General features: G+C 47.5%; 1 protein-coding gene across 1 annotated transcript in view; it reads right to left on the reverse strand.

Annotated features, from left to right (window-relative positions):
* Nucleotides 1-6641: 6641 nt before the first annotated feature.
* Nucleotides 6642-24700, reverse strand: part of LOC125427275 (NACHT, LRR and PYD domains-containing protein 12-like) — a 31868-nt gene continuing 13809 nt past the window's right edge. The window contains exons 7-12 of the mRNA XM_048486474.1: nucleotides 18667-18837; nucleotides 17859-18029; nucleotides 13316-13486; nucleotides 10796-10966; nucleotides 10160-10330; nucleotides 6642-6861 (exon numbers count right to left, since the gene is read on the reverse strand). Coding sequence (XP_048342431.1) covers nucleotides 6774-6861; nucleotides 10160-10330; nucleotides 10796-10966; nucleotides 13316-13486; nucleotides 17859-18029; nucleotides 18667-18837 — 943 coding nt within the window. The 3' untranslated portion in view covers nucleotides 6642-6773. The remainder of the gene's footprint in view (nucleotides 6862-10159; nucleotides 10331-10795; nucleotides 10967-13315; nucleotides 13487-17858; nucleotides 18030-18666; nucleotides 18838-24700) is intronic.

Raw genomic sequence — 24700 nt, forward strand, 5'->3', positions numbered from 1 at the left:
AAATATACCCAGACCAGCAACAATCTCTTGGTGCTGAATGTTCTTTTAATTTTTAAGCACAATTCTCCCACAGCTTTGAGAGAAAGATTCATCTTAAGATTCTATGATAGACATAAAAGCCATTTTCCCCTTTATATCTGTGTACTAATTGATTTTGTATTTTGTATTATTATTATTATTATTATTATTATTATTATTATTATTATTATTATTATTATTATTATTATATTTATTTATTTATTTATTTATTTATTTATTTATTTGTTTGATATACTGCCCAATCCCCGAAGGGCTCTGGGCGGTGTACATCATAAAATCACATAAAATCACATTTGTTACAGTATTTGTCTATTACACATTTTCTGCAAATGTGCAAGGATTACAATAACCGAATAATTGTCTATTATAAATATGCTCCTGTACAAATTACAAGTTGTTGTGATTCAACAGATCTGCACTGAATATTTTATGTTTCATTTCAAATTATTGTTCTACATTGTACTGTGGAAGAACAACATTGCACTTACCTGTAATCATTGTTCCTAGAATGGTCTTCTGCGCAGGCACACATGGGTCTGCACAGGCCATCCGCAAAAAAAGACTTGTCAGTTACTCTGGAGCAGGGGTCCCCAAACTACGGCCCGGGGGCCAAATGTGGCCCCCTGAAGGCATTTATCCGGCCCGCCAGGCATGGCAGCGATGGCTCCATTCATGTGCAGTGGGGGCTCGAGGGAGAGGAGGAACTGGCCCCAACAACCATTGATTGCAGTTACATGATGGCACCCCCAAATCTCCATGAATTTTCTGACCCAGAGTTGGAAACCTTACATGTGGCAATGCCTGCTCCGCCCTTCCCTCTCGGCTACTCCATGTGTTGCTCTCAGGCTTTCTGTTCCGCCTCACTCCCATTGGCATCAGCCAGGCTGGCGAATCGCTCGCTGGCTGCTAGGGAGGAAAGAACCCAGGAAGATACCTGATCCTGGGTTAGATGGAATGCTTCATTGGGAAAGTTCTGCTTTTTTTTTTTTACAGGGGAAGGTATTCCACAGCCTCCCCAACAATATTTGGAGCCCACCCTGTACTTGACATACTTTGGTCACTGTTCTAAAAATAGACCATGACAGAAAGGCTGAAAGGTGAAATCAAACATTTTACAATCATTTGTGCATAGGAATTTGTTCATAGTTTTTTTTAGTCCGGCCCTCCAACAGTCTGAGGGACAGTGAACTGGCCCCCTGTTTAAAAAGTTTGGGGACCCCTGCTCTGGAGAATCATCCAGAAGCACTCCTCTTGTTGTGCAGGAGGAGGGGAAAATTCCCACCAAAAGTCAGGTGACTCAGGAAGGCGGAGAGAATGCTCTCCTCAGTTCCACTTGAAACTGCCGCTGTGAATACAACTTGGAAAAGCCCCTGAGGAAAAAAACAACTGGGATAGATTTTAGCAGGGACAGTGGCAGGGTATGTGTGCCTGCACAGAAGACCACTTTACAAACAACAGTGCAACAGGTAACAGGTAAGTGCAACATTGTTCATCCTTGTCGTGGCCTTCTGTGCAGACTCCCCTGGGAGAATAGCAAGCTACTCCCTCAGGCAGACGGAGGGTGAGAGATGTCCTGGAAGGAAAAAAGGCACAGGAACTCTTGTGAAAAAAGGAACTTTATTGCATGAATAAAACAAGCCTTTCATTCAACATTAAAATATATACTAGAGGAACAGGTAAACTTTGTAAAAGAAGAAAAACCATTTTCATCATTTTGTTTTGACTCTGTTCTGTATGTTTTGTTTTTTGCCTAAACAGGTTCATATGAGGTCCACTGCACATGTGTTCATGAACAAAGGTCACAGGATGGCTCTATCGACAGCCACACACCCCTTAGAGTCCATGTCCATGGCGTAATGATGTGCAAAGATGGGAGAAGATGCCCATATCGCAACTCTGCAAATGTCGACAAGGTCCAATCTTGGCAAAAAGGCTGCAGGCAATGCCTGAGCATGCGTGGAGTGAGCTCAGACCTTGATGGGACAGGTCATTTCAGTCAAGACATAAGCTTTAAAGAAAGCCTTACACACCCAGTGTGACAGAGTTTGGGGGGGAACACCCTTGTCCTTAAGTGAACCTGAAAAGGCAATAAATAAGGAATCATCCTGTCTAAAATGTCTCATCATTTCCAGGTAAAAAAGCAACACACAACATAGATCTCAGGAGTGTAAGAACATAAGAACATAAGAACATAAGAACTAGCCTGCTGGATCAGACCAGAGTTCATCTAGTCCAGCATTCTGCTACTCGCAGTGGCCCACCAGGTGCCTTTGGGAGCTCACATGCAGGATGTGAAAGCAATGGCCTTCTGCTGCTGCTGCTCCTGAGCACCTGGTCTGCTAAGGCATTTGCAACCTGAGATCAAGGAGGATCAAGATTGGGAGCTATAAATCGACTTCTCCTCCATAAATCTGTCCAAGCCCTTTTTAAAGCTATCCAGGTTAGTGGCCATCACCACCTCCTGTGGCAGCATATTCCAAACACCAATCACACGTTGCGTGAAGAAGTGTTTCCTTTTATTAGTCCTAATTCTTCCCCCCAGCATTTTCAATGAATGCCCCCTGGTTCTAGCATTGTGAGAAAGAGAGAAAAATTTCTCTCTGTCAACATTTTCTACCCCATGCATAATTTTATAGACTTCAATCATATCCCCCCTCAGACGTCTCCTCTCCAAACTAAAGAGTCCCAAACGCTGCAGCCTCTCCTCATAAGGAAGGTGCTCCAATCCTTCAATCATCCTCGTTGCCCTTCTCTGCACTTTTTCTATCTCTTTGATATCCTTTTTGAGATGTGGCAACCAGAACTGAACACAGTAGTCCAAGTGCGGTCGCACCACTGCTTTATATAAGGGCATGACAATCCTTGCCGTTTTATTATCAACTCCTTTCCTAATTATCCCCAGCAAAGAGTTTGCCTTTTTCACAGCTGCCATGCATTGAGTTGACATTACCATGGAACTATCAACTAAGACGCCCAAATCCCTTTCTTGGTCTGTGACTGATAACACTGACCCCTGTAGCGTGTATGTGAAGTTTGGATTTTTTGCTCCTATGTGCATCACTTTACATTTTGCTACATTGAACTGCATTTGCCATTTCTGAGCCCACTCACCTAATTTATCAAGGTCCGCTTGGAGCTCTTCGCAATCCTTTGTGGTTCTCACCACCCTACATAATTTGGTATCATCTGCAAACTTGGCCACCACGCTACCCACCCCTACTTCCAGGTCATTTATGAATAGGTTAAAGAGCACTGGTCCCAATACGGATCCTTGGGGGACACCACTCCCTACATCTCTCCATTGTGAGAACTTCCCATTTATACCCACCCTTTGTTTCCTGTTCCTCAACCAGTTTTTAATCCATAGGAGGACTTCCCCTCTTATTCCTTCATTGCTGAGTTTTCTCAACAGTCTCTGATGAGGAACTTTGTCAAAAGCCTTTTGGAAATCCAAGTAGACAGTGTCCACTGGTTCCCCCTTATCCACATGTCTGTTTATACCCTCAAAGAACTCTAGTAAGTTTGTAAGACAGGACTTGCCTCTACAAAAGCCATGCTGACTCTTCCTCAGCAGGTCTTGCTTTTCTACATGTTTAATAATTTTATCTTTAATGATAGATTCTACTAATTTACCAGGAACAGATGGCAAACTGACTGGCCTGTAATTTCCTGGGTCCCCCCTAGACCCTTTCTTAAAGATTGGTGTGACATTGGCCATCTTCCAGTCTTCAGGGATGGAGCCTGATTTCAGGGATAAGTTGCATATTAATGTGAGAACATCAGCAATTTCATGCTTGAGCTCTTTAAGAACTCTTTGATGTAACACCCTCTCTGCCTCCAAAGAGAGGTTAGGGGGGGAAAGTTGGTAGAACGATATTGTAGATAAATGAAATTGGGGGACAACCTTAGGCAGATCGGTCAAGCTAGGATCCACTCTGTTGTCATGAAACTTGAGGAAGTGGGGGACAGGCAGTAGGGCACTGAGGTCGCTGACCCTCCCAGCTGATGTGACAGCAACTAGAAAAACCATCTAAGAAACCAGGGCTAAATCTGCAGTGGCCATCGGCTCAAATGGCTTGTCCATTAATTACGCTAAAACCAGGGACAGGTTCCATTGTGGCACTGGAGCCTTCACCGGGGGGCACAGATTGTTCAAACCACTGAGGGACCTAGCACAGAATGGGTGGGCACAGAGAGATGTCGAGTCTAGTCCCATATGAAAGCCTGAAATGGCAGCCAGGTGCACTTTCACAGACAAATTAACCAAACCAACATCCTTCAAAAATAATAGTCAAAAACCTCCACATTTGACCGGTGGGTGGAAGGTTTATGAGAAGATAATAGGAACTCCATCACCCTAGTGGACCAATTCACGAAGGAAAAACCCACCAGACTGTTAAATACAGGGAAGGTATATTGTGGGTATTGAATCCCTCCCTTCAAGAGTAGGTTGTGAACTGGTGGGAACAAGTAGAACCTGCCGATGGACAAACAAAAAAAGTTGTGAACCAGGGGAACCAGGGTGGTACTGTCTGCTTGAATTTTGGCCACTGTTTGGGGAATGAGGGGGAACTGGGGGAAAGCATACAGAAACCTCTCATTTCAGACAAACTGGAAGGCCTCCCCCTGAGAGACTGTACCTATCACTGCCCTTGAGCAGTAGAGATGGCATTTCTTGTTCTTGAGTGAAGTGAACAAGTCAAGGGATGGTGATCCCCACCTTCAGAATACCTGGTTTAAATAAAATGGACTTAACACCCAATCATCCTAAACCCACAGGTCCCAGCTGAGAGAGTCTGCCAGGCAGCTCTCCTGTCCCGCAATGTGAACTGCTGACAGGGCAATGCAATGACTGACCACCCAGAGCCACAGCCTCTTAGCCTCACTGCATAGGTGAAGTGAGCCCATGCCCCCCCTGCTTGTTCACATAAAACTTGGCACTTGTATTGCCTGTAAGCACTTGAATGTTCTTGCTGGCCAGCATGGCTGCAAAAAAGACTGCTCTGAGCTCTAAAATGTTAATATGCAGCATAGATTCAGCAGGTGACCCAGTGCCCTGAATACCATGCTCTTTGCAGTGCACCTCCCAGCCATGTAGGGATGCATCGCTGAAGACTTGGATGTCTACCACAAAGACACTCATCAACAAGTTGTCAAGGGAGGTTCACCATGCCAGGAACCACACAACAGATCTAGGCAGGGACAACCTGATATACAGAGAGTCATGCAAGGAATCAAAATTGTGAATAAACAGTCCTGTGTTGGGAACCACAGCAGTTGTTGACACCATCAGTCCCAAGAACCGTTGAATTAGTGAAGCTCTCTGATACCACCTGAAATTGTCGTGTCAAGGCAATAATAGTATATGCTCTCTGGTGAGGGAAATAGGCCCTGGCCTGGGACAGCCCAAATAAATTCAGTAGACTGAGCAGGGTTGCCTTTTGATGTTGACAACCATCCTGTGAGGTAGTGTAGCTAACAAACCGCTGGGCTCAAGGTCATCCACACAACTTCATGGCTGGGTGAGGACTGAAACCTCCCTAGTCTGATGTTCTACTGGCTACACCATGTTGAAAAGACAGAAAATACACAAGTCTCCCACACACAAGAACTAACCAACAAAGTAGAAGATAAAGATTTACAAAAAGAGAAGAAAAAAATTATTCATTCACCAAGCATGACAGTCTTAGTCCACAGGCCAGTAAAGAAAACCAGAGCCATGCATTCAGCAACGTGAAACTGAAAAAAAAGGCTTTTTCAGCTGTAGTTAGCAATCCCAATCTCGATTAAGATGAAATTTTTTTCCAGGATTATTTTGTGATCTCTGACTACATCAATAAAAGTCACTTTAAAAACCTGCTTCACCACAATTGCACCAAACTCTACAGCACTTTACTGTTTAAATCCTCTCCTTCCTTCTGCTCCATTATAGTCCATGGAGAATCATTCTGGGACTCAGGGGGTTTATATGTGTGTGATTTTCTTAAGGGGAAGCCACAAAATTTTCAGTATAACAGCTGGTGATTCTCTTTACAAGAATCCCCATGTTTGCTAAAGACTGGGTTAGGACTGTCCAATTTCATGGGCCCCCATTGTCTTCCATTGGAATCAAATGAGGATGGATGGGGGCACCTTCTTTGAGGGCCCATAAAACTGGACCCCCTGATCCATATTTACCAAACTTGGGGGTCCTACTAAGAAGAGTCACCAGAAGCTATGCTGAAAATGTGGTGCATCAACCTTTAAAAACAACCCCCAGAGCCCTGGAAATATTCCTATAGGCTATAATGGAGCTGAATGTTTCAGCTTCAGGATTACTAACAAAGTTTGGGTCCAATATACCTGAATCTGAATTTTTCAAATTTGTTGCATATTCCTAAAGAAAACTGGCTGTTGTATTCCTAGTGGGGAGGGGGCACATCTTAAAAGTACAGGTTCTTTCCCCTATGACAGTGGTGGCGAACCTTTGGCACTCCAGATGTTATGGACTACAATTCCCATCAGCCCCTGCCAGCATGGCCAATTGGTCATGCTGGAAGAGGCTGATGGGAATTGTAGTCCATAACATCTGGAGTGCCAAAGGTTCACCACCACGGCCCTATGATTACTGTTACTTTAATACTAATTAAAAGGGAGTCAGATTTTTGGCTTCATTGATTTTCAATAACAGTAGCAGATGATGTGCTTCTGTTGAATTCTCATAATGTTATTCTGGTACTTGTCCATTGCTTCTTCTACATGTCTATGATGAGGTCCGGCTTTATCTTTTTCAGGCAAGTCAGCATTTGCACTGCATCTTCAGTTAAGAAGTCACTGTCCAGCCTGTGAGCATAAGAAGAAGAAAACTGTGATTGATGCCTTATTCATACAAATCAATTCCATACAAAATGCTATAAAATGCTATAAATATGCTATAAAATGACTCTCCAGTGCAAATAATGTAAATGGACCTTCCCAGGTTTCCTGTCCAGAGAAATCTGGTGGGGCTACATTCCTTATGGATTTCTTCCTGACCTGAAGAGTTTGATTTCTTATCAACCATAGTCCAAACTCCAAGAACTTGCATGGGGCTACTATTCAATACTCAAAGTAACCATGAGATGTAATATTAGGACCAGGAAACATCTAAACAGAAGCATGAACTCTAATTTGTGATATTACCTAGAAAGAGCAGCTGAGATTTACCTTGGCTGTTGTTGCTGCCCAGGGATAGGACAGGGAGAGGGGCAGGCTCAGCGCCGGCATCCAGCCCAATGTCGGGCCAGGCTACCCAGCTGCTGGTGCAAGTGAGTGACATGCATGGAAGAGGTGGGGCGGTGGTCTTATGTGGGCTGGCCAGCCATCCCGCGCCACTTCTCGCCCAAGCTCCAATGGCTTCTCTACTCTCTCCTTCACGTCACCTGGCAGCTGTTTATCAGGCCATGTGGAGCAGTGGGAAAACAACTTTTTAGCTTAGTACCTCTAGGCCAGGGGTGGCCAAGCTATGGCGCTCCAGATGTTCATGGACTGCAATTCCCATCAGCCCCTGCCACCATAGCCAATTGGCCATGCTGGCAGGGGCTGATGGGAATTGCAGTCCATGAACATCTGGAGTGCCATAGGTTGGCCTACCCCTGCTCTAGGCAATGGAAGGAGGCCTGAATTGAGCAAGATAGCAGCAGCAGACTTGCAGCAGCGAGCAATTGGGAATTGGTGGATTCTGCTCAGTGGATCTCAGTGCAACCTCAAGCAGCACGTGAGGGAGGACAACAAGGGGCCTGCTAACAGGGATCCTCCCTTTTCTTTTTGTAGCTTGTAGCTCAGGCAGGAGATGCCAGGGAAAAAAAGCAAAAAAGCCCCAGCAGGGGGAAGGAGCGCCAATGGCAGGAAGGAACAGCATGGGCGATAGGGGCAACCCAGGCAAGTGTTATCTCAGGCCACAGGCAGCACCAGGCACCTTAAGAGCAGGGGCAAGCAGCAGCACCAAGGGCAGCAGAAGCGCAATTGACCCAATGAGGGCTGTCCTGAACACAGTCTTGGGGGCCCCTCTACCATCTAGTGGGGGTGGGGAAGCCTGCCCAGCTCAAAGCAAGATCAAGCCCACAGCATCCAAGGGAAGCTGTGCACCGGCTCCTGTGGTGCAAGCCCCCAGTAGAAAGAAGAGGGCCTCCCCGGGTTGGGGGGGGGACCAGCCAAGGTTTCCAGGGCCTCCAGGCCCCAGTGGCACCCCCGCAAGCAGCCACCAGTCAGAGATTTTAGGAGATGGGATCAGTCAGCAACCATCAGCGAGCTCCAAGATGCTTGGGCCCCAGGTGCTTGGTGTCCAGTTAAGGGGGTGGCCCCCTGCAACCAAGATAACTATTGGGATTCTTTCCAGCAGCATCTGGGGGGAATGGGAGCAACAGGCCCAACCCAAGCACCAACTGGCGGGAGGGCTTTGGGTCCTCTGGCAATGGGGCAAGCGGCAGGGCAGATGGCTCCCACTATCTTGCTGCTCCAGGCATTGGTGTTTTCCCCCATGCATCGGGCTGGGGGAAAGTTATTGCTGGGGGACAGCAGGCATGCTGCCCAGTGCCGGGTCTGCCTCTTATGCTGTGCCTCTGCTTCATTTTGCTAGCACACCAATAAAATGGCTGTTGCCAAATTTTACCCACACAATCAGGTTTTCTGTGTCTCCTTCTGTACCCTCGAACTGCTTCCTCCCCTCCTCGGGTGGCAAAGGAAGTCAAAAACAATGCAATCCATAACAATACACTGAACACTGCAAATACAAGCATGTGCCCGTTCTCATACCACTAAATACTGTTAGAACTTTTAGCTGACCACTCCATTCGAATTCACCAACTTGTATATGGAGCTTCTGTTAAGGGTAATTTCATTCTTCTGTCTAACTGAACACAGTCTCCACTGGAGGTTCAGAATCAACTGGGTGAGATTTGTTTTGTAGGGTGCTATAATGTTCTATTTTCTCACTCAAAGTGTTGTGTGTCATCAATATGCAGATCACACCCATCTCTATATTTCAATATCCAAGCCTCCAGATGTGTGTATCTTGGTTCTGAACTGGTGCTTTGAGGCTGAGGTTAGGTGGCTATAGCAGAACAAGCTGAAGCTGAGTCCAGACAAGACAGAGATAATGCTGGTTGGGAAGGCTCATATTCTAGAGGGAATTAATCCGCTTGTCCTACATGGAGTGAAGTTGGCTACTCCTGAGCAGGTTAGGAACTTGAGGGTGCTCATAGGCCCTGCCTTGCTCTTTGAAAAGTAGGTTGGCATGGTTGATCTGGTCATACTGATCCATGTTTCTGTAACTTGGATTACTACACCTGGATTACTACACCTGGATTACTACAATGTGCTCAACATGAGGGCTGCCCTTGCTAACAACCCAGAAACTTGATGGCCCTTGGGGTCTCTTCCAACTCTATGATTCTAACTACAACTAGTCCAGAATGTGGCTGTCTGACTACTGTCAGGTACTAGACATGGGAACTTAGGTTGCCCATTTTGAAACAGGTGCATTGGTTGCTAGTCCATCTCAAGTTCAATTCAAGATGGTGATTATAACCTTTAGAGTCTCTCATGACTATCTCCTTCTGTACGTTCCTGTGTGCCTATAGCCTCCAGGCAGACATCTGTTGGCAATCTCACAACTTGTGGTGACTTGTCTGGCACTGATCAGAGCCCATACCTTTCCCATCCTGGCTCCTGTTCTGTGGAATGGGCTCTTTGAAGAAGTAAGGGAAACTCCTTTTCTCAGAGATCTTCGAGAGTGCTGTAAGGCTTGCTTGTTTGTCAGGGCTTTTGGGGGGGGGTTTCAATGTTAGGCATCTTTTTAAGGGGGAGAGGAAGAGATTTAAGGTTTGTTGTTTTATCCTGGTTTCATCTGGAAATGTTTTATGTATTACTGTAAATCCTCTTGTCTTGATAAATAAATTACATTTGCAATTCAGCACCTCCCCTTTCCGCACTCATATACTCCTGAACAAATCTTGCTTGTTATTTGAACCCTATACAGGCTCACTTTTCCTTGACTCTCCCTTTAATGTCAAGGATAGTGCTGCCCTGGACTTTTATTAGACAAATAAAGATATAATCCCCAACTGAATGTTATGTAACAAGGACACCAGTAATTACTTACCCTATTTCCTGCAGTCTGCAATTTGGGTGTTTCAACCCCTCACACAGCAACATCACTCCTGAATCTCCCAATTCATTGCCTTCCAGTTGCAGCTTCTTCAGATTCTGGTTGGTGCAAAGAGCAGAGGAAAGGTCCTCACAGGAAGCTGCTGTGAAACAGCAATTCCACAACCTGGAAGAACAAAACATTAATAAATGACTGCTTCTTCATTCCATATTATTTGTCAGTATTCCAGTAGCGAGGTGTCAATTTCCATGAAGTTTAACTCCATTCTAGAGAACCTTCATCATATGCCCCCCAGATACCCAAATTGCTTGGTTATCCAGATTGTTTTTCCATTATACTCTGTGATGTGTTTATTTTATTCCATGTATCCATGGCACATAACCCACTATGAAATTCATGCTAATGAGAACCTCAGCTTTCAAGATAAATTTGGGAGAAAAAAAGAGGCAAAAGGGATATCTCTAAGTTCTTCAAGTTAACCACATTACAGACTATTCTAAATTATTTTAACACTTCAAGTATGGAAAAAAGAATTAACATTACGGTAACATTATATTTAGATGCTGATTTTATCATTATATGCCAACATGCTTATAATCATGTAAAATAACACTCAGATGTCTTATTTACGACAAATGTTGAAGTTTGCAGTCTGGGTGTTTCAGCCCCTCACACAGCAGCTTCACGCCTGAATCTTCCAGCTTATTGTTCCATAAATCTAACATTTCAAGCATCCAGTTTGTGCTGAGGACAGAAGAGATGGCTCCACAGCCAGCAGCTGTGATTTCACACTCACATAACCTGCAAGACACAAATAAACCTTATGTGATTACCCATCATGTGCTGAAGAACTGCGTGGAGGAAATGAGTTTCTCTTGAAATGACACAAAATGGCAAAAGGGGATTTAATTTGATATTTTTTTCAAAAAACAATGATTTGGTAATAGATTGGAGAGGTGATGGGATAGGTCTGTGGACAGATTTAGGCCTCTACATTGAGGGAAGACAGAGAATATAACAGGGGTCCTCAAACTTTTTAAACAGGGGGCCAGTTCACTGTCCCTCAGACCGTTGGAGGGCCGGACTATAGTTTTTTTTAAAAAAAAACTATGAACAAACTCCTATGCAACTGCACATATCTTATTTTGAAGTAAAAAACAAAACAAAACGGGAATAAATACAATATTTAAAATAAAGAACAAGTAAAAATGTTTCTATGCATGTTTCAATGCATGTTTTTGCATAGGATCAGGCTGTATTCTTTTCTAAGTGACCATGCATAAGATCACATAATAGTGGCAAGATCCCTGAGCTGCCTCAAGTAAGGGATCCCTGCCAAACAACTTTCCATCAACAAACACTACAAGCTATCCTATGAATAAGATTATTTCTTCAAAAATGAATTTTATGAATTCTCAATAAAAATACATATAATAGTATACAAGGACAACCCCCCCCCCCAGTCCTGCTTACTCTCTAAATACATTTGGGGGGTCCCAGAAAAGGTATCATGAGCATTATGGTATTTGTGGGGACCCCCTGCCCTAGGCAAAGCCCTTCTGATTTGCAGGGTCTTACTTTGAAAGCACAAGCCATTCCAGTCCCAGAACACTGATACTAACGCCACAGTCTCTTGTTTCCCTTTGGAGGCTGACATTGCAGACCCCCAGCAGTTGAGCTGACTGGTCCCAGAGGCCACCATTCCACACTGGGGGCTGTCATGCCAGGCAAAAAACGGGCTTCTCCAAATTTGTTCTGCATTTTCTTTTGTGTGCTGTAATGTCTTCAATGAAGTCCATGCAAGTCTACTGGCATTCCTGGGTTCCATTGAATCCAATGGGCCTTCAGGCATCTCTCCCCTTGTTCCCAATGGGAATCTCTGTTGTTTGTTTTAACACATCTTTCCTGCGCCAGCTCGCATCCACCTTTGCGCACGTGTGAGCTTTCAAGGGGATTCCCCTTGAGCAAGCGCGCATGCACTTGCAGCCTTGGAGACCTCGGTGCATGCAAATCTTTGCAAGGATCCTCTCAACCGCAAGCCCCATGGGAGGCCAGAGGTCTCTGTTCCTGGGGGGCTGCAATGCCCGGCACACAGGAGGCAGCCCCCTGGCATGGCAACTCCTGCAACCAGGTGCCTTGAAGGCGGCAGGCGGGTACACCCACCAGGCGATCCTCGCTGACTGTAGCTGCAGCCCTGACTACTGACCCTGCTCACCGTCGTCGTGCACCGCTCCCAGCCTCAGTCATCCTGTCTGGCTTCAGTGTCCTCGTTCGCTGCCTGCCAGTACCCAAAGCAGGGAGGAAAGGCCCCTGCCACTGGCCTCTCCCCGTCTCGCTTGCTTGCTCGGCTTGGACTGCTCACTTGCAATCCCAGTATGAGCCGTCCAAGTCATGCGAGCAGTCCAAGCTGAGTGAGCGAGACAAAAACCAGAAACCTAAAACTGACCAAAGCCCTACCCTCGGACTGAGCCCTAGAACTCAATATAACACAAAGGCAATCTTGAACCGCTGCCCTTGCCTTAACGCTAACTTATTATTTTTATTTAATTTATTCAGTCAAAAATTGTTCCCAAAATTGTAACCAAAACCCGAAACCTAAAACTGACCATCGCGCTAATACTGGACTCTGCCCTAGAACTCAACGTAACACTAAGGCAAGCCTGAGCCGCTCCCCTTGCCTTAACCCTAACCCTTATAACTACATTACAACGGCGTTACAACGGCATTACAACAGTGTTACAACGGCATTACAAAAACCTGAAACATAAAACTGACCAAAGCCCTATTCTTGGACTGAGCCCTAGAACTCAACGTAACACTAAGGCAATCCTGAACTGCTGCCCTTGCCTTAACCCTAACCCAGCTCATTATTTTTATTTAATTAATTCAGTCATACATTGTTCCCAAAATTGTAACAAAAACCCGAAACCTAAAACTGACCATACCCCATTCTCGGACTGCGCCCTAGAACTCTACGTAACACTACAAAGCTGGGGCGGAGAGAAGACTCCTTTTGATGAAAGAAAAGAAAGCATAGATAAAAGAAAACACAACATTTCATCATGAAAATGAGATTGTGGCCCCACAGGCAATAGAACACAGATCCAAATTCTACTGATTAGAATCCAAAAAAATCCACTGATTATTTACCATAATCTCTGCAATTTGCAGTTTGGATGTTTAAATCCCTCACATAGCAGCTGCACACCCAAATCTCCAAATCTGTTACCACCTAGTAGCACTTCTGTAAGGCTCTGGTTGCAACTGAAGACCGATGAAAGATCCCCACTACTAGCAGCGGTGAGATCGCAATACCACAAGCTGCAAGAGACAAAAAAATTGCTACGTCGGATTTACCCAAAAGATAGGCTGAACATGTAATTATTATACATAGAAATCACTCTTACTTTTGCTTTTCTAAAACTGGTAGTTTGCAAATACTAATTTTTTTTAGAAGAGCTTATTTCCAGGATAACACAGTAGAACTGATAAAGCCAGTCACTTCCTAATAAAAGTAACTAAGTCTAAACATCCTGTTTATTATCAGATCACTTCACGATAGTCTTCTGCTGTGAGCTGCGCCAGTAGTATGGAGTGACATTGTCCAATATCAACAATAAAAATGCACAACTGTTTTCTGAGTCAAGCCTCAATAACCAATACCATGGAGGATATTTATTTATTATTAACACACTTTTACTCCACCCCTTTCCTCATGATGATTACAATGATGATTAAAAAAACATTTCAGTTAAAACCACAATAAAACAAATGGGGTCCACAAGAAACTTGCAGAAGCAACCATCTCATTTTCCTCCCCTCATCCCCATTCCCTTTTTCACTTTTTCTCATTCACCGTCTAACAAACAAGTAGTAAATTCCTCTGTCTCTCTCTCCCTCCCAACACTTGTCAATCTTTCTCTCCTTCTCCTTCTCCAACAATTGCTGTTACTGATTCTCTCTTTAACTGTCTTTCTCCCCTAGTTCCTACTACAACACTTTGACTCTCTTTCTTCATCCATCTTCCCACGATTCTTTCACACTCTCTCTTTCTTTCACACACTCCCCTGTCTGCCACTGACTACGATAGTTCCTCCTCTTCCCCCCTTCCACAAAGCACCACTGTGGAGAGACAGCAAATGAGGGTTCTGGGATAGGCCCCTGGCAATGGCTGAAAACTGTGGTGCTCTCTCAGGTCTCCAAAGACAATCAGCCCAGCATGACCTGTAGCAGAGCTTCATCTTGACATCCTCATCCTGGCACCAGCATCTTGCCTAGCAGCCTGGCTGTTCTGCTGCCTAAGTGGAGGCATCAAATTTCCATCTTTTTCTAAGTCTGCTGCTGTCACTCAATCTGCTACTGTCACAGATTCTCTTTAGCTTTCTCTTTCTTCCCCAGTTCCTACCGCCACATTCTCTCACACACCCTGTCTCTCTCTTTCTCCATTCACCCTCCCATCATTCTTTCTTTCACTCACTTTAATCCCTCTCCCTGCTGCTGACTACAGCAGCAGCAAAAATAAGAAGTGGGGGCAGTACAGAATCAGGCAATAAAGGTGGCCAAAATAATTATTATATTATTACTAGCGGGCCCTGCCACGCGTTGCTGTGGCTGAGTCTGGTGAAGTGGAAAAGAAAGAAAAGGGGAAGCAAACGGTTCGAACATGTGTCATTGCACAATGATTGCAAGGGAGGGGAGGGGCAAGGGGCCCCTCGCTCCCCTCCCTCTCTCCTGTTCCCTTGCATGGCAACCTGGCCGGTCCCTCCCTAACGTTCCCCTTCCTCTGCTAGGGTGGGTGGGTGGGCCATGTGCAGGTGGCTGGTCCTGTCCCTTTCACTCCCTTCCCTTGCAGGGGAATTATCTAGCGTAAAACACGCTGGGAGGCATGAGCTACGTTGTGTTCAAATTTCAGAGCATTTGGTCCAGCAAACCCCTGGACCCTCCCTCACCTTCCCCTTCCTCCGCTAGGGTGGATGGGCCATGTGCAAATGGCCCGCCCCTTTCCTTTCACTCCAGATGGCAGCGGTTTTCAAGGAAGGCATGGTTGTTTCCCTTGTATCAGAGGGTGTTGCTTTGACAGCCAGCAGATGGCGCTGTTGCAGAACAGAACTGTGGTTCCGACTGTCACAGATGTGGCATGTACACAATAACTGGCACAGTTGTGACATGTACACAATAGGAGGTGTGGAAACAATATGGAAACCTGGCCGCATGCGAATGCGACATTGTGTGAAAATTTCAAAGCAATCGGTCCAGTAGGAGATTACCTGTCAGCAGAAAAACGCACTGATAGATTTTTATATATATAAACGATATTGTCTTCTCCTGTGTACTAATAAAATACCCCCCCCCCGCCCCACTCTCAATGGCTCTCCTGGAGCAGTCTGGACAGGTCCACCAAGGTATCCTCTCCCTCTCTCTCCTTCCTTCTTGGTTGCTCACCAGGACTGTTATGGATGGGCATGCCAAGCCTTTCCTCCTTCCTTCCTCTCAGAGGCTCACCTGGACTGCTCTGGGTTGAGGACCCTGCCCAGGCCTTGCTACTACCACTACCAATCTAAAGTGACAGCACAAATAATGTCCTTTTTTCAGGAGGGGAGGGATTTTGCATAGTTTGAGGAAAACCAGGCGGGGCAGGAGGCTTCCTAACCTTATCAATGTTTTTAATAATTTTTTCTGCAGACCTAGAGGGTCTCCCAAATTAGCAGAAACATCTGTTAAGTGTTTCTGTGGATTTAGCTATCTGCAGATAGACAGAATTCTTGGGTAGCAGATGTGTGTATGTGTGTGTGTGTTAAATGCTATCAAATCACAGCTGACTTATGGCAACCCAGTAGGGTTTTCAAGGCAAGGGACTAGCAGAGGTGGTTTGTCATTGCCTTCCTTTGCTTAGCGACCCTGGTATTCCTTGGAGGTCTCCCATCCAAATAGAAGCCAGTACTGATCCTGCTTAGCTTCTGAGATCTGACAAGATCAGACTAGCCTGGCCCAAATCTCCCCACCCCCGCCCAGTCCTTAAAAAGTGCCTGCCATTAATTCTCCAAGATGCGTGATAGATATCAGCTCTTCAACCCATCTCATTAGCAAAAAACTGCTTTCCAAATCCAATAAAGTGTTTTCTGGATGTGGGGAAACTCTGTACCCTGAATCTGTGAAAGGCAATATTTAGTGAGACTGCTAATTTTTTATATAAAAAGAAGTTAAGACTTAGGGAGAAACGTTCCATTAACCCATGGAAAGATAACAAAAACACAAGAAGAATCTTGCTGGACCAGTGGTCCATCTAGTCCAAAGGTGGCCAACCTATGGCGCTCCAGATGTTCATGGACTGCAATTCCCATCAGCCCCTGCCAGCATGACCAATTGGCCCAGCTGGCAGGGGCTGATGGGAATTGTAGTCCATGAACATCTGGAGTGCCATAGGTTGGCCACCGCTAATCCAGTCCAACACCCTGTTTCACACAATGTCCAAGGAGTTTATCTGGAGGCTCAACAACTGGGCATAGAGGTCAATTATATATGTGCATTTAACAGCCAATCATTTCCTAATAATCCTCAACATAGAGGTTGACTTTTTCACTGCTACAGCATACTCGCTTGACACTTTCATTGAGCTGTTACCCCAAAATATTTCTCCCTCTCAATATCAGCAAATTCAGGCCTCATTGAGGTTGGAATTTTTTATTACAGTGTGTATCAACACTGATTTTTGAACTAATTAAGAAAAAAATAGAGAAACATTTGGATTTATACCATGTTTTTCTCAACCATAAGGAGCCTCAGAGTGGTTTATAAACTCCTAACCCTCTGCCCTCAACAGATATCTTTCAAAGTGGTGGCGCTGAGAGAATTCTGAGAGAACTGAGACTAGCCCAGCAGGCTACATGCATAGCAGCAGGGAAATAAACCCAATTCACCAGATAAGAGTCCACTGCTCTTAACCACTATACCACATTGGGAAAGAATAAGAGAATCACCTAGTTTGGATCACCTAGTTTGACTCATCTGCCTACACAGTAGAAGCAGTGGTGTAGTGGTAGTGGTTAAGAGCGTAGTGGTTAAGAGCAGGTGTACTCTAATCTGGAGGAACCAAGTTTGATTCCCTGCTCTGCCGCCTGAACTGTGGAGGCTTATTTGGGGAATTCAGATTAGCCTGTACATTCGAACACACGCCAGCTGGGTGACCTTGGGCTAGTCACAGTTCTTCTGAGCTCTCTCAGCCCCACCTACCTCACAGGGTGTTTGTTGTGAGGGGGGAGGGTAAGGAGTTTGTAAACCGTTTTGAGTCTCCTGTAGGAGAGAAAGGGGGGATATAAATCCAACTCTTCTTCTCTTCTTGTTCACTCAAACAAATGAATCACCTAGTTTGGATCATCTAGTTTGACTCACCTGCCTACACTCAAACAAATGAATGATCAATAGCATTCTTTGTATTGTTGAAGGCTTTCACGGCCGGATTCAACTGGTTCTGGTGGGTTTTCCGGGCTGTGTGGCCGTGATCTGGTAACCATGGCCACACAGCCCGGAAAACCCACCAGAACCAATAGCATTCTTGGTTGTTCTTCTTGAAAATACAGCTGGAATCCCAAAATGAGGCACAACATTTACAGAGTCCCTGGTTCTGTCTAGCTGGACAGCCACAAACTAGGTTTGACTATGATAATAATCACACAATAATCCAGCTATTACTTGCCCCAGTTTCTGAAGTTTGCAATTAGGATGCTTCAATCCCTCACACAGACATTTCATTCCAGAATCTCCAAGTTCATTGTGTTCCACAACCAGTTCGATAAGAGTCTGATTGAGCATGAGAACTGAAGAGAGATCCCCACAACAAACTGTTGTAATACAGCACTGTCCCAACCTGTAAAAAAATAAAAAAGTAATCTGCATAAAATAAAATTCCGTATTAACCAAGCGTCATGAACTGACAACAACATCTGCTAGTTTGCCCTGTTGGGCTAATACTATGGGTACAGATAAGTTTCTCCTATGGGGCAAAGAATAATTCCCTAGAGCCATTTCAGGATGGGAAAAGAGTATGTGTAGATGGCTAGGACAGAGACCCCACCAAAGACTACTAAGATCAGTGTCTTTGGTCCTCTCGGCAAGTCACTTGCCTTCCCTCCCTTCTCTTCTCCTCCCCTATGTGTACCTGGGAAAAATTCATAGAGAAGCCAAAAGCCTACCTGAAGAGAAGAAATCAGAGCTAGATTTGGAGTCTGTAGGGAGAGGAGGGCCAAAGAGGAAAGAAAACCAAAAAGCCCCTTGTAAACAAAACAAAAAAGAAATTTCTGTAAGCAACGTATAGCCCCATCGAAAGAGAGGGCTAAATCCACCCATGGGAGCGGCAGGTGGCCTTGCTGGTGAATTTGCCCTCCCCAAAGCATTTGCCCCAGCAGAGAGGTGATTCCACCAGTATACTGTTGAACTGAAAAAATATCCCATGGAGCTAATCAGTACCGAGTTAAAAACAAACTAAAAATCCAACTGAACCGCACCCTAGTTTTTCCAGTGTGCAATTTGGTTGTTTCAGCCCCTCACACAGCAGCCTAACTCCCAAGTCTTCCAATCTGTTATATTCTAGAGCCAGCTCTGTCAGGGTCTCGCTGGTGCCAAGAACAGAGGACAGATCCTCACAACAGGCAGCTGTGAGCTCGCATGTGCCCAGTCTAGAAAAGACAAAAAAGTACAGCAACAATTTATCAATTTTTAGTAGCTTCCATTTCTCCTTGCAAAATTTATTGCAAGTTAACCAGAAACAGCTTTAGCAGTTAAGTTACAACATCATTTGTTTTTTTTTCCTTTTGCTGCTAATGAGGCAGTTCAGTGAACAAGCAATTAAGAGAGGCTAGGCTGTGTGAATTGCAGTGCAATTCTGCTTCTACAAATCTGAAAGTTCTCCCAGTTCTCCCACATTTTTGGGTAGTCCTATTGTGTGGATTTTTGATCTGCAAGGTAGGGTCCAGACTGGAATTAAATGCATCATGTCTATACCCTACCCATGACTGAGGTAGAACTGAACTTAGATATGGCAATCCAGGACCGTCTCATTTTATCGTCTGGCTCCAGATGATTCTCCAGGGCACTGGAGACATGAGATCCTGTTTTGACAATAGGTGATACTGTAAGTCCGACCTGCTGATCAGCGTAAAGCAAAATTGAGCGAAACTAGCGAGATAACATCTGGTGGAGATAAAAGCCAGCGGCGGCAGGAACCCAGTCGTGTTCCCCTAGCGAGTCTCCATACCTGCGGTTCCTGGCACCTTTATTATTTACTCTATCGAGGCGTGTAGGAGGGAGGACTGGGGAGTTCGGGGAGGCGGGGAGAAGTCGGGGAAGTCATCAGGTGATGCATGATCTCATCTGTGGCTCACGTCGGAGGGCGTCACGCGTCTGGGCCTAATCACTCACCTGGGGGCAGATCGCATTGTCCCTGCGCCCGACCAAGGTGGAAACCAGTTCCGCGACCCGTGACTCATTAGGGGAGATGAGGTAAGAAGAGTGCGTCTCGTTTGACCCGGCAAAGGCACTTGAGTCCGTCCGGCGTCTAGCGTTCTACTACGAGCACTGCTTTAGATTACGACAGATGCACCTACATCTCCTCGCTTTTACATTTTAGAAAGCGGGGGCGGCGCTAAAGGGCGATTTAAAGGGGCGGCTTGTCTCCTCCGCCCGGTATTATGGTCAAAGTTGAGCCAAGCACAGCTTGTGCAACATTAGAACTTGAATTTCAGGGGTAGAAGCGGGGAGTTTCTTACACTGCGATTACAGGCAATAGTGAACCGCGTGGGGCGGAAACAGAGATCCGATAACAAGGCACACAAGTGAAACCAATGCAGAGCTGGCAATGGCCAGCACTCAACCATCCTCCCGGCGAAAGCCAGCTCCAGAGGGCACGACCACCAATGGGGAACAAAACATCATACTTCAGATTAGATGGCTTCTTGCAACTCCGCGCGCACTTTCATGTGGATCAACTGGGAATTATCAGAAAGATTAAAAACAACACATATTATGTACATTCTCACAACAGCGGTGATGTAACAACAACAAAATAATCAATAGCCCGGCCACGATTGTCTAGGGTAGAAACGTGACGAAGTTCCTGCTGCTTTCGGAGGCCAGGGCATCCAGAAGCGGTGGAGAGTAGAGATTGATGGACTTCGCCCAGGGGGAGCACAGGCCAGCAGGCCAATATGGTCTTAGCATTGTAGGTAGGCGGAGTCGGGGACTCCCCACTAGGGAAGTTGCGAGGGAGGCGAACTCTACAGCCCGGAGAGAGGCGACGGCGTCATCGACAGGAGAAGTCGAGGAGCAGAGCTGGCGGAGGCGGCGTCGGGCTCCGAGGTGGAGCCTGGGGTAGAGGACAATGGTGAGGCTGACTGAGGCAGCAGCAAGAAGTTCCGGCAAGGGAGTGAGGCGAGGGATGTAGTTAAGCGTCCTCTCCCAGCAGAGTCCAGAACCAGCCCCTGGGGAGCAGGATGTTTCGAAGGAGGGGAATGTCCTCCATGTGTGATGCAGTTCCAACTGGCCGAGCGGCCGAATGGGCCCGGGTGGGTTTCCCGTTCGGCTGCGCCCGGTGATGCGGGCGCAGGTGTTGGACTAGATGTAGTTAGCGACCCGTCTTGGTGACAAGGGAAAGAGCGCCAGCCGGGAGGGTTTTGGGACGAAGCGGAGTCCCCAGTAGAAGCTCATAGAAATATCGGATGGATGAGGCATTCATGAAAGGGGCTCAGCCCAGACTCACAGCTAGGGAAAGTCTCCGGGTGCTTTGCAGGCGAGGGAGCAGGCAGAACTTAACAGAGCTCCGACTCCTAGAGTACTGGCCCAGGCAGAAAGATATGAAGGCGTTGGCGGCGGCAGCAAACACCTGCTCCCAGATGTTGGTCTGGTGAAAGCTTGCCAGCCAGGGGTACGGCGATACTGCCATCGGCAGGAGAGCAGCAGAGCAGGCGAAAGGATAGGTGAGTACCGCTGTGTGAGTTGGTGGTGATGATGGCAAAGCGGCACAGAGGTTCTCGGCGATCTCGGGGTGGTCTTGCTGGCGCCCAGCAGCAGCTAGGAGCCTGGCTGAGTGAGTGCGCCTTGGCGTCTCCCCAGGTCATTATTCCGGGTCTTTGGGGCGTTGGCTGACGGCCGTTCCTGTCGGGGATAAGCTGGGCGGGATCCTCTAGAGAGATCGCGTTCCATCTCCGGGGATGGGAGGTTGGTTTCCTCCTGGCGCCATTCCATGGGTTGGCCCTGTCATGGCGAAGTCCCGAGGAGTCCACGGGAACCTGTAGGAAGAGGGACTGAAACACACACACCCCTTTCCCGGAAAGGTTACGGGGGGGGCCGGTTCCATCCAGGCTCAGATTCTAGAAAGCCGGATGGCGGGAGAGATTGGGATCGAGGATTGAAGTGTAGAGAGTTAGTGTTTAGATTTAATATGGGAAGGAGGGAGGCTTGTTTTGCAGCCTGTGAAGGTTGCTTCTAATGCAACTCCCTCACACTGGGGGCTCCCTACCTCCTCTTTCTTTAGTTGTTTTGACCAGGGGAGGGCAGGAGGTGGCGACCCTGGTGGGAGTGATGGCTTCAGAGGCGTCATCAGGGGAGTGCGTCAAAGGCGAGGGTCGAGCCTACCGAGGGAGAAGAGAACGAAGAGGCGAGTTCTGGGGGGATTGTGGGTATGCATGCTTAATCCAGCAACACAAAGGGGGCTTTAGGGAGCACCTTTTGGGGGGGATGGAGTGCATCGAGGGAATGAAGCAATCCAGGCAATTAGAGGCAAATTCCTGCAGCACACCTACAAAGGAGAAAGGAAGGGGGGGGTTTCTTTCTGCAAGGGAGTTGCACTTACACGTGACCTTGAGGTGGCTAATGCAGGAAGCTGGATGGTGCTAGATTTTTGTGATCCCGAGATTATCTGGGGAATTGCCGCCCGCCGAGGGCGGCTCCTTAAGGAAACGACCTCGGCCAGGGAACTGAATAGAGTCCAGAAAACCGGAGAGCAACAGCTTGTTGGGGTGCCCAAGCGGTTTATGGGTGAATTTGTAGTCGCGGCCGAGCACCTAACTGGGGAGCCTGTCTGACAGTGCTCGCGGTATCCCGGGGCGGGGCCAGATTTTAATCCAGGGAGGGCCAGTCAGCCAATTGGCCCTCCGCCTCTACTGAGTCCGAGAGAAAAAAATAGAAGGAGAAAGAGGAGGGAGAGGGAAACAGTTTTTCCTGTGGGAGTTAGAAAGAAAATAATTTCGGAGGGTAAGATTGGGATCAGCTGTGACCTGTAAGGCTCTACCCGTCCCCAAACCAGAGTTACCGTTTTTTACCTGACTCGCGAGGTCCTCTTCCCAGAGATTGACATGGATATCTAGAAGCGATGGGAAGGCGGACTGGCAGGCTGCGCTCAAGTCCTGGGCTGTTGACCGTGGCCGGGCGGATGCTCCGTCTCGCGGTTTGTCTCCCCACCCCAGATGGGCGGGCAAGCACTGCGATTAGAGCCACTGAGTGGCGGAGCCACTTTCGGCTGCTCTGATGGCGGTAACATCAGCGCCCGGTGTCCACCGAGGCCCTTGAACTTACATCCTTCTATGGCGAGCTCCAGATATGGGCAGGGAGCTCGATAGAAAGCGTCTCCACGCTCGCGGCGGTGGTGTAGGCGCTGCTTGCCATGTTGGCTGCTGGGAGCTGCATGTAGCCTTTATTGGGGAGTGCAGCGCTGAGGCAGCGCATGGGAAGACAGAAAGAATCAACTGGCGCAGCTGGCTCCAGCCGAGGCAGCTCCTGTGGGATGTTTGTTCCAGACCTGGAGGTGGATGGGTCACTTCAGTGCGTGGAGTCGATCACTCGAGGGGCGATGAACAGTCCCTGTTCAGCGGCAGAGGCGCTTTGGCAGCACCAGCCCAATTGTCCCGGTAGGGATGGGCTCGTCATACTGAGTTGGGGCGACAAGAACCTCGTGGGGAACCCAAAGGGAGATGGGCTACAGAGTGCATGTGGCGAGAATGCCACGAGAGGGGGGTGGTTTTGGCAGGGGCCTTGGCGTTTGGGTCTGCTCTGGTACTCTCCTCCTTGGTCCTGGGCTGAGGGAGACGCCCGGTGAGGAGTTTCCCGGCGGGCGAGTCGTCTCTCCAATGGGAAGCCCTTCTGGCAAGCGTGGGCACACGGGTTTTAGGTGGCCTTCTCCTCCTGGGGAGGACCCTCCCTCCCATCGAGGGTTGTAAGGCCCCCCCACCGGGCTGCCTACACTCCGCCGGAAGTGTCCGAGGGTCTGCGCCAGTTAAAAGCAGTCATCCTGTAGAGACTGTCTCCTGCGGTGGAGAAGTGCTGCGGCGGAGGAGGAGGCTAGCTTGGTGGGCGGAGGACCCAATGTCCTGGCAAGCCTTAAGCATGTCGGCTAGTTCAGGATTTTTGCCTAGAGCCATTGATTGCCCTCGCGGCACTCCATGGAAGCGTTCTCCCTTTGCCCGGCGCATGAGGGGCTCGTTTTGCGAACCTCCTCGCTATCTACCTGCCTACTTGGCTTCCTGGAGCCTGTTTACAAATTCAGCATAGGGCTCTTGGGGTTTTGCGGATGGAGGAAGAAACTCTGGGTTGGCTGGCGGCATTGGGGACTTTGATAAATGCCTTATAGAAAGAGCACTCAGAAGCGACCGTAAGGGGTGGCCTCAGGCAGGACAATCTGATCGTTGGGTTGGCAAAAGCATGTCCGAAACCGTAAAAGCTGGCCGGCCCGGTGTAGGCGCCGCCAGAAGGTGGCTGCTCTGTTGAGAAACATTGCTGGCCGGAACTTCACTTTCCCAGACCACAAACTGCGCGGGGCTCCAGGAGCATGCGAAAGGTGGTTTTCCAGTCATCTGGAACCATTAAGGTGGTTCCCTTCTGCGATGGCTTCCAGCATGCCTCTCACGTAGGGAACTAGTGACTCCTACGTCCGCATTGCTGCGGAGCTTCCGGTGAGAATATTATAGCTCAAGCGAAGGCGATTTTCGAGCAACCAGCCGAACTATGCCATCCTCCTCCAGTATCTGTGAAGTGGGCCGGGGCACAATGGTCTGGGAATGCTCCGGCATCGTCTTCCGTCAGGGTTTCTTTCTTCTGCAGATGGAAGTGGCTAATATCGTTCTCTGCGAGTTTTGAAACCGGCGCCATTGCGATGGCGTAGCCAGTAGGAGGTGCAGTGAAACTTCGGAAAATGAAAGCGGAGCAAGGGGAGGGAGGCGGACTGAGCAGCAGAGGGATTCGAAATGGGTGAAGGAAAAGGGGCGAGGGGGCAGAAGGAGGACAGGCGTCCAAGGCTTAGTGGATAGAGAAAATTCCGGGGTTGAAATTGAAGGTGAAGAAAGATCGAAAGGAGGAAAAAATTTTCTACAGCAAAGGGAGCGTAGAGTCTGCAGGCTGATGGCGACAAAACATTGTCTCCCGCGTCAGTAGCAGCGACATCGGTAGCGAGGCTCTGTCGCTTGAAGGGAATGCGCCCGATGTTTTCCCAGTCGCTTAAGATTCTAATGTCCCCCCCTCTGGGTACCATATGGACACTGAGCTTCAATCTCC

The sequence above is a fragment of the Sphaerodactylus townsendi genome, linkage group LG02, assembly GCF_021028975.2.
Source record: "Sphaerodactylus townsendi isolate TG3544 linkage group LG02, MPM_Stown_v2.3, whole genome shotgun sequence".
Lineage (NCBI taxonomy): Eukaryota > Metazoa > Chordata > Lepidosauria > Squamata > Sphaerodactylidae > Sphaerodactylus > Sphaerodactylus townsendi.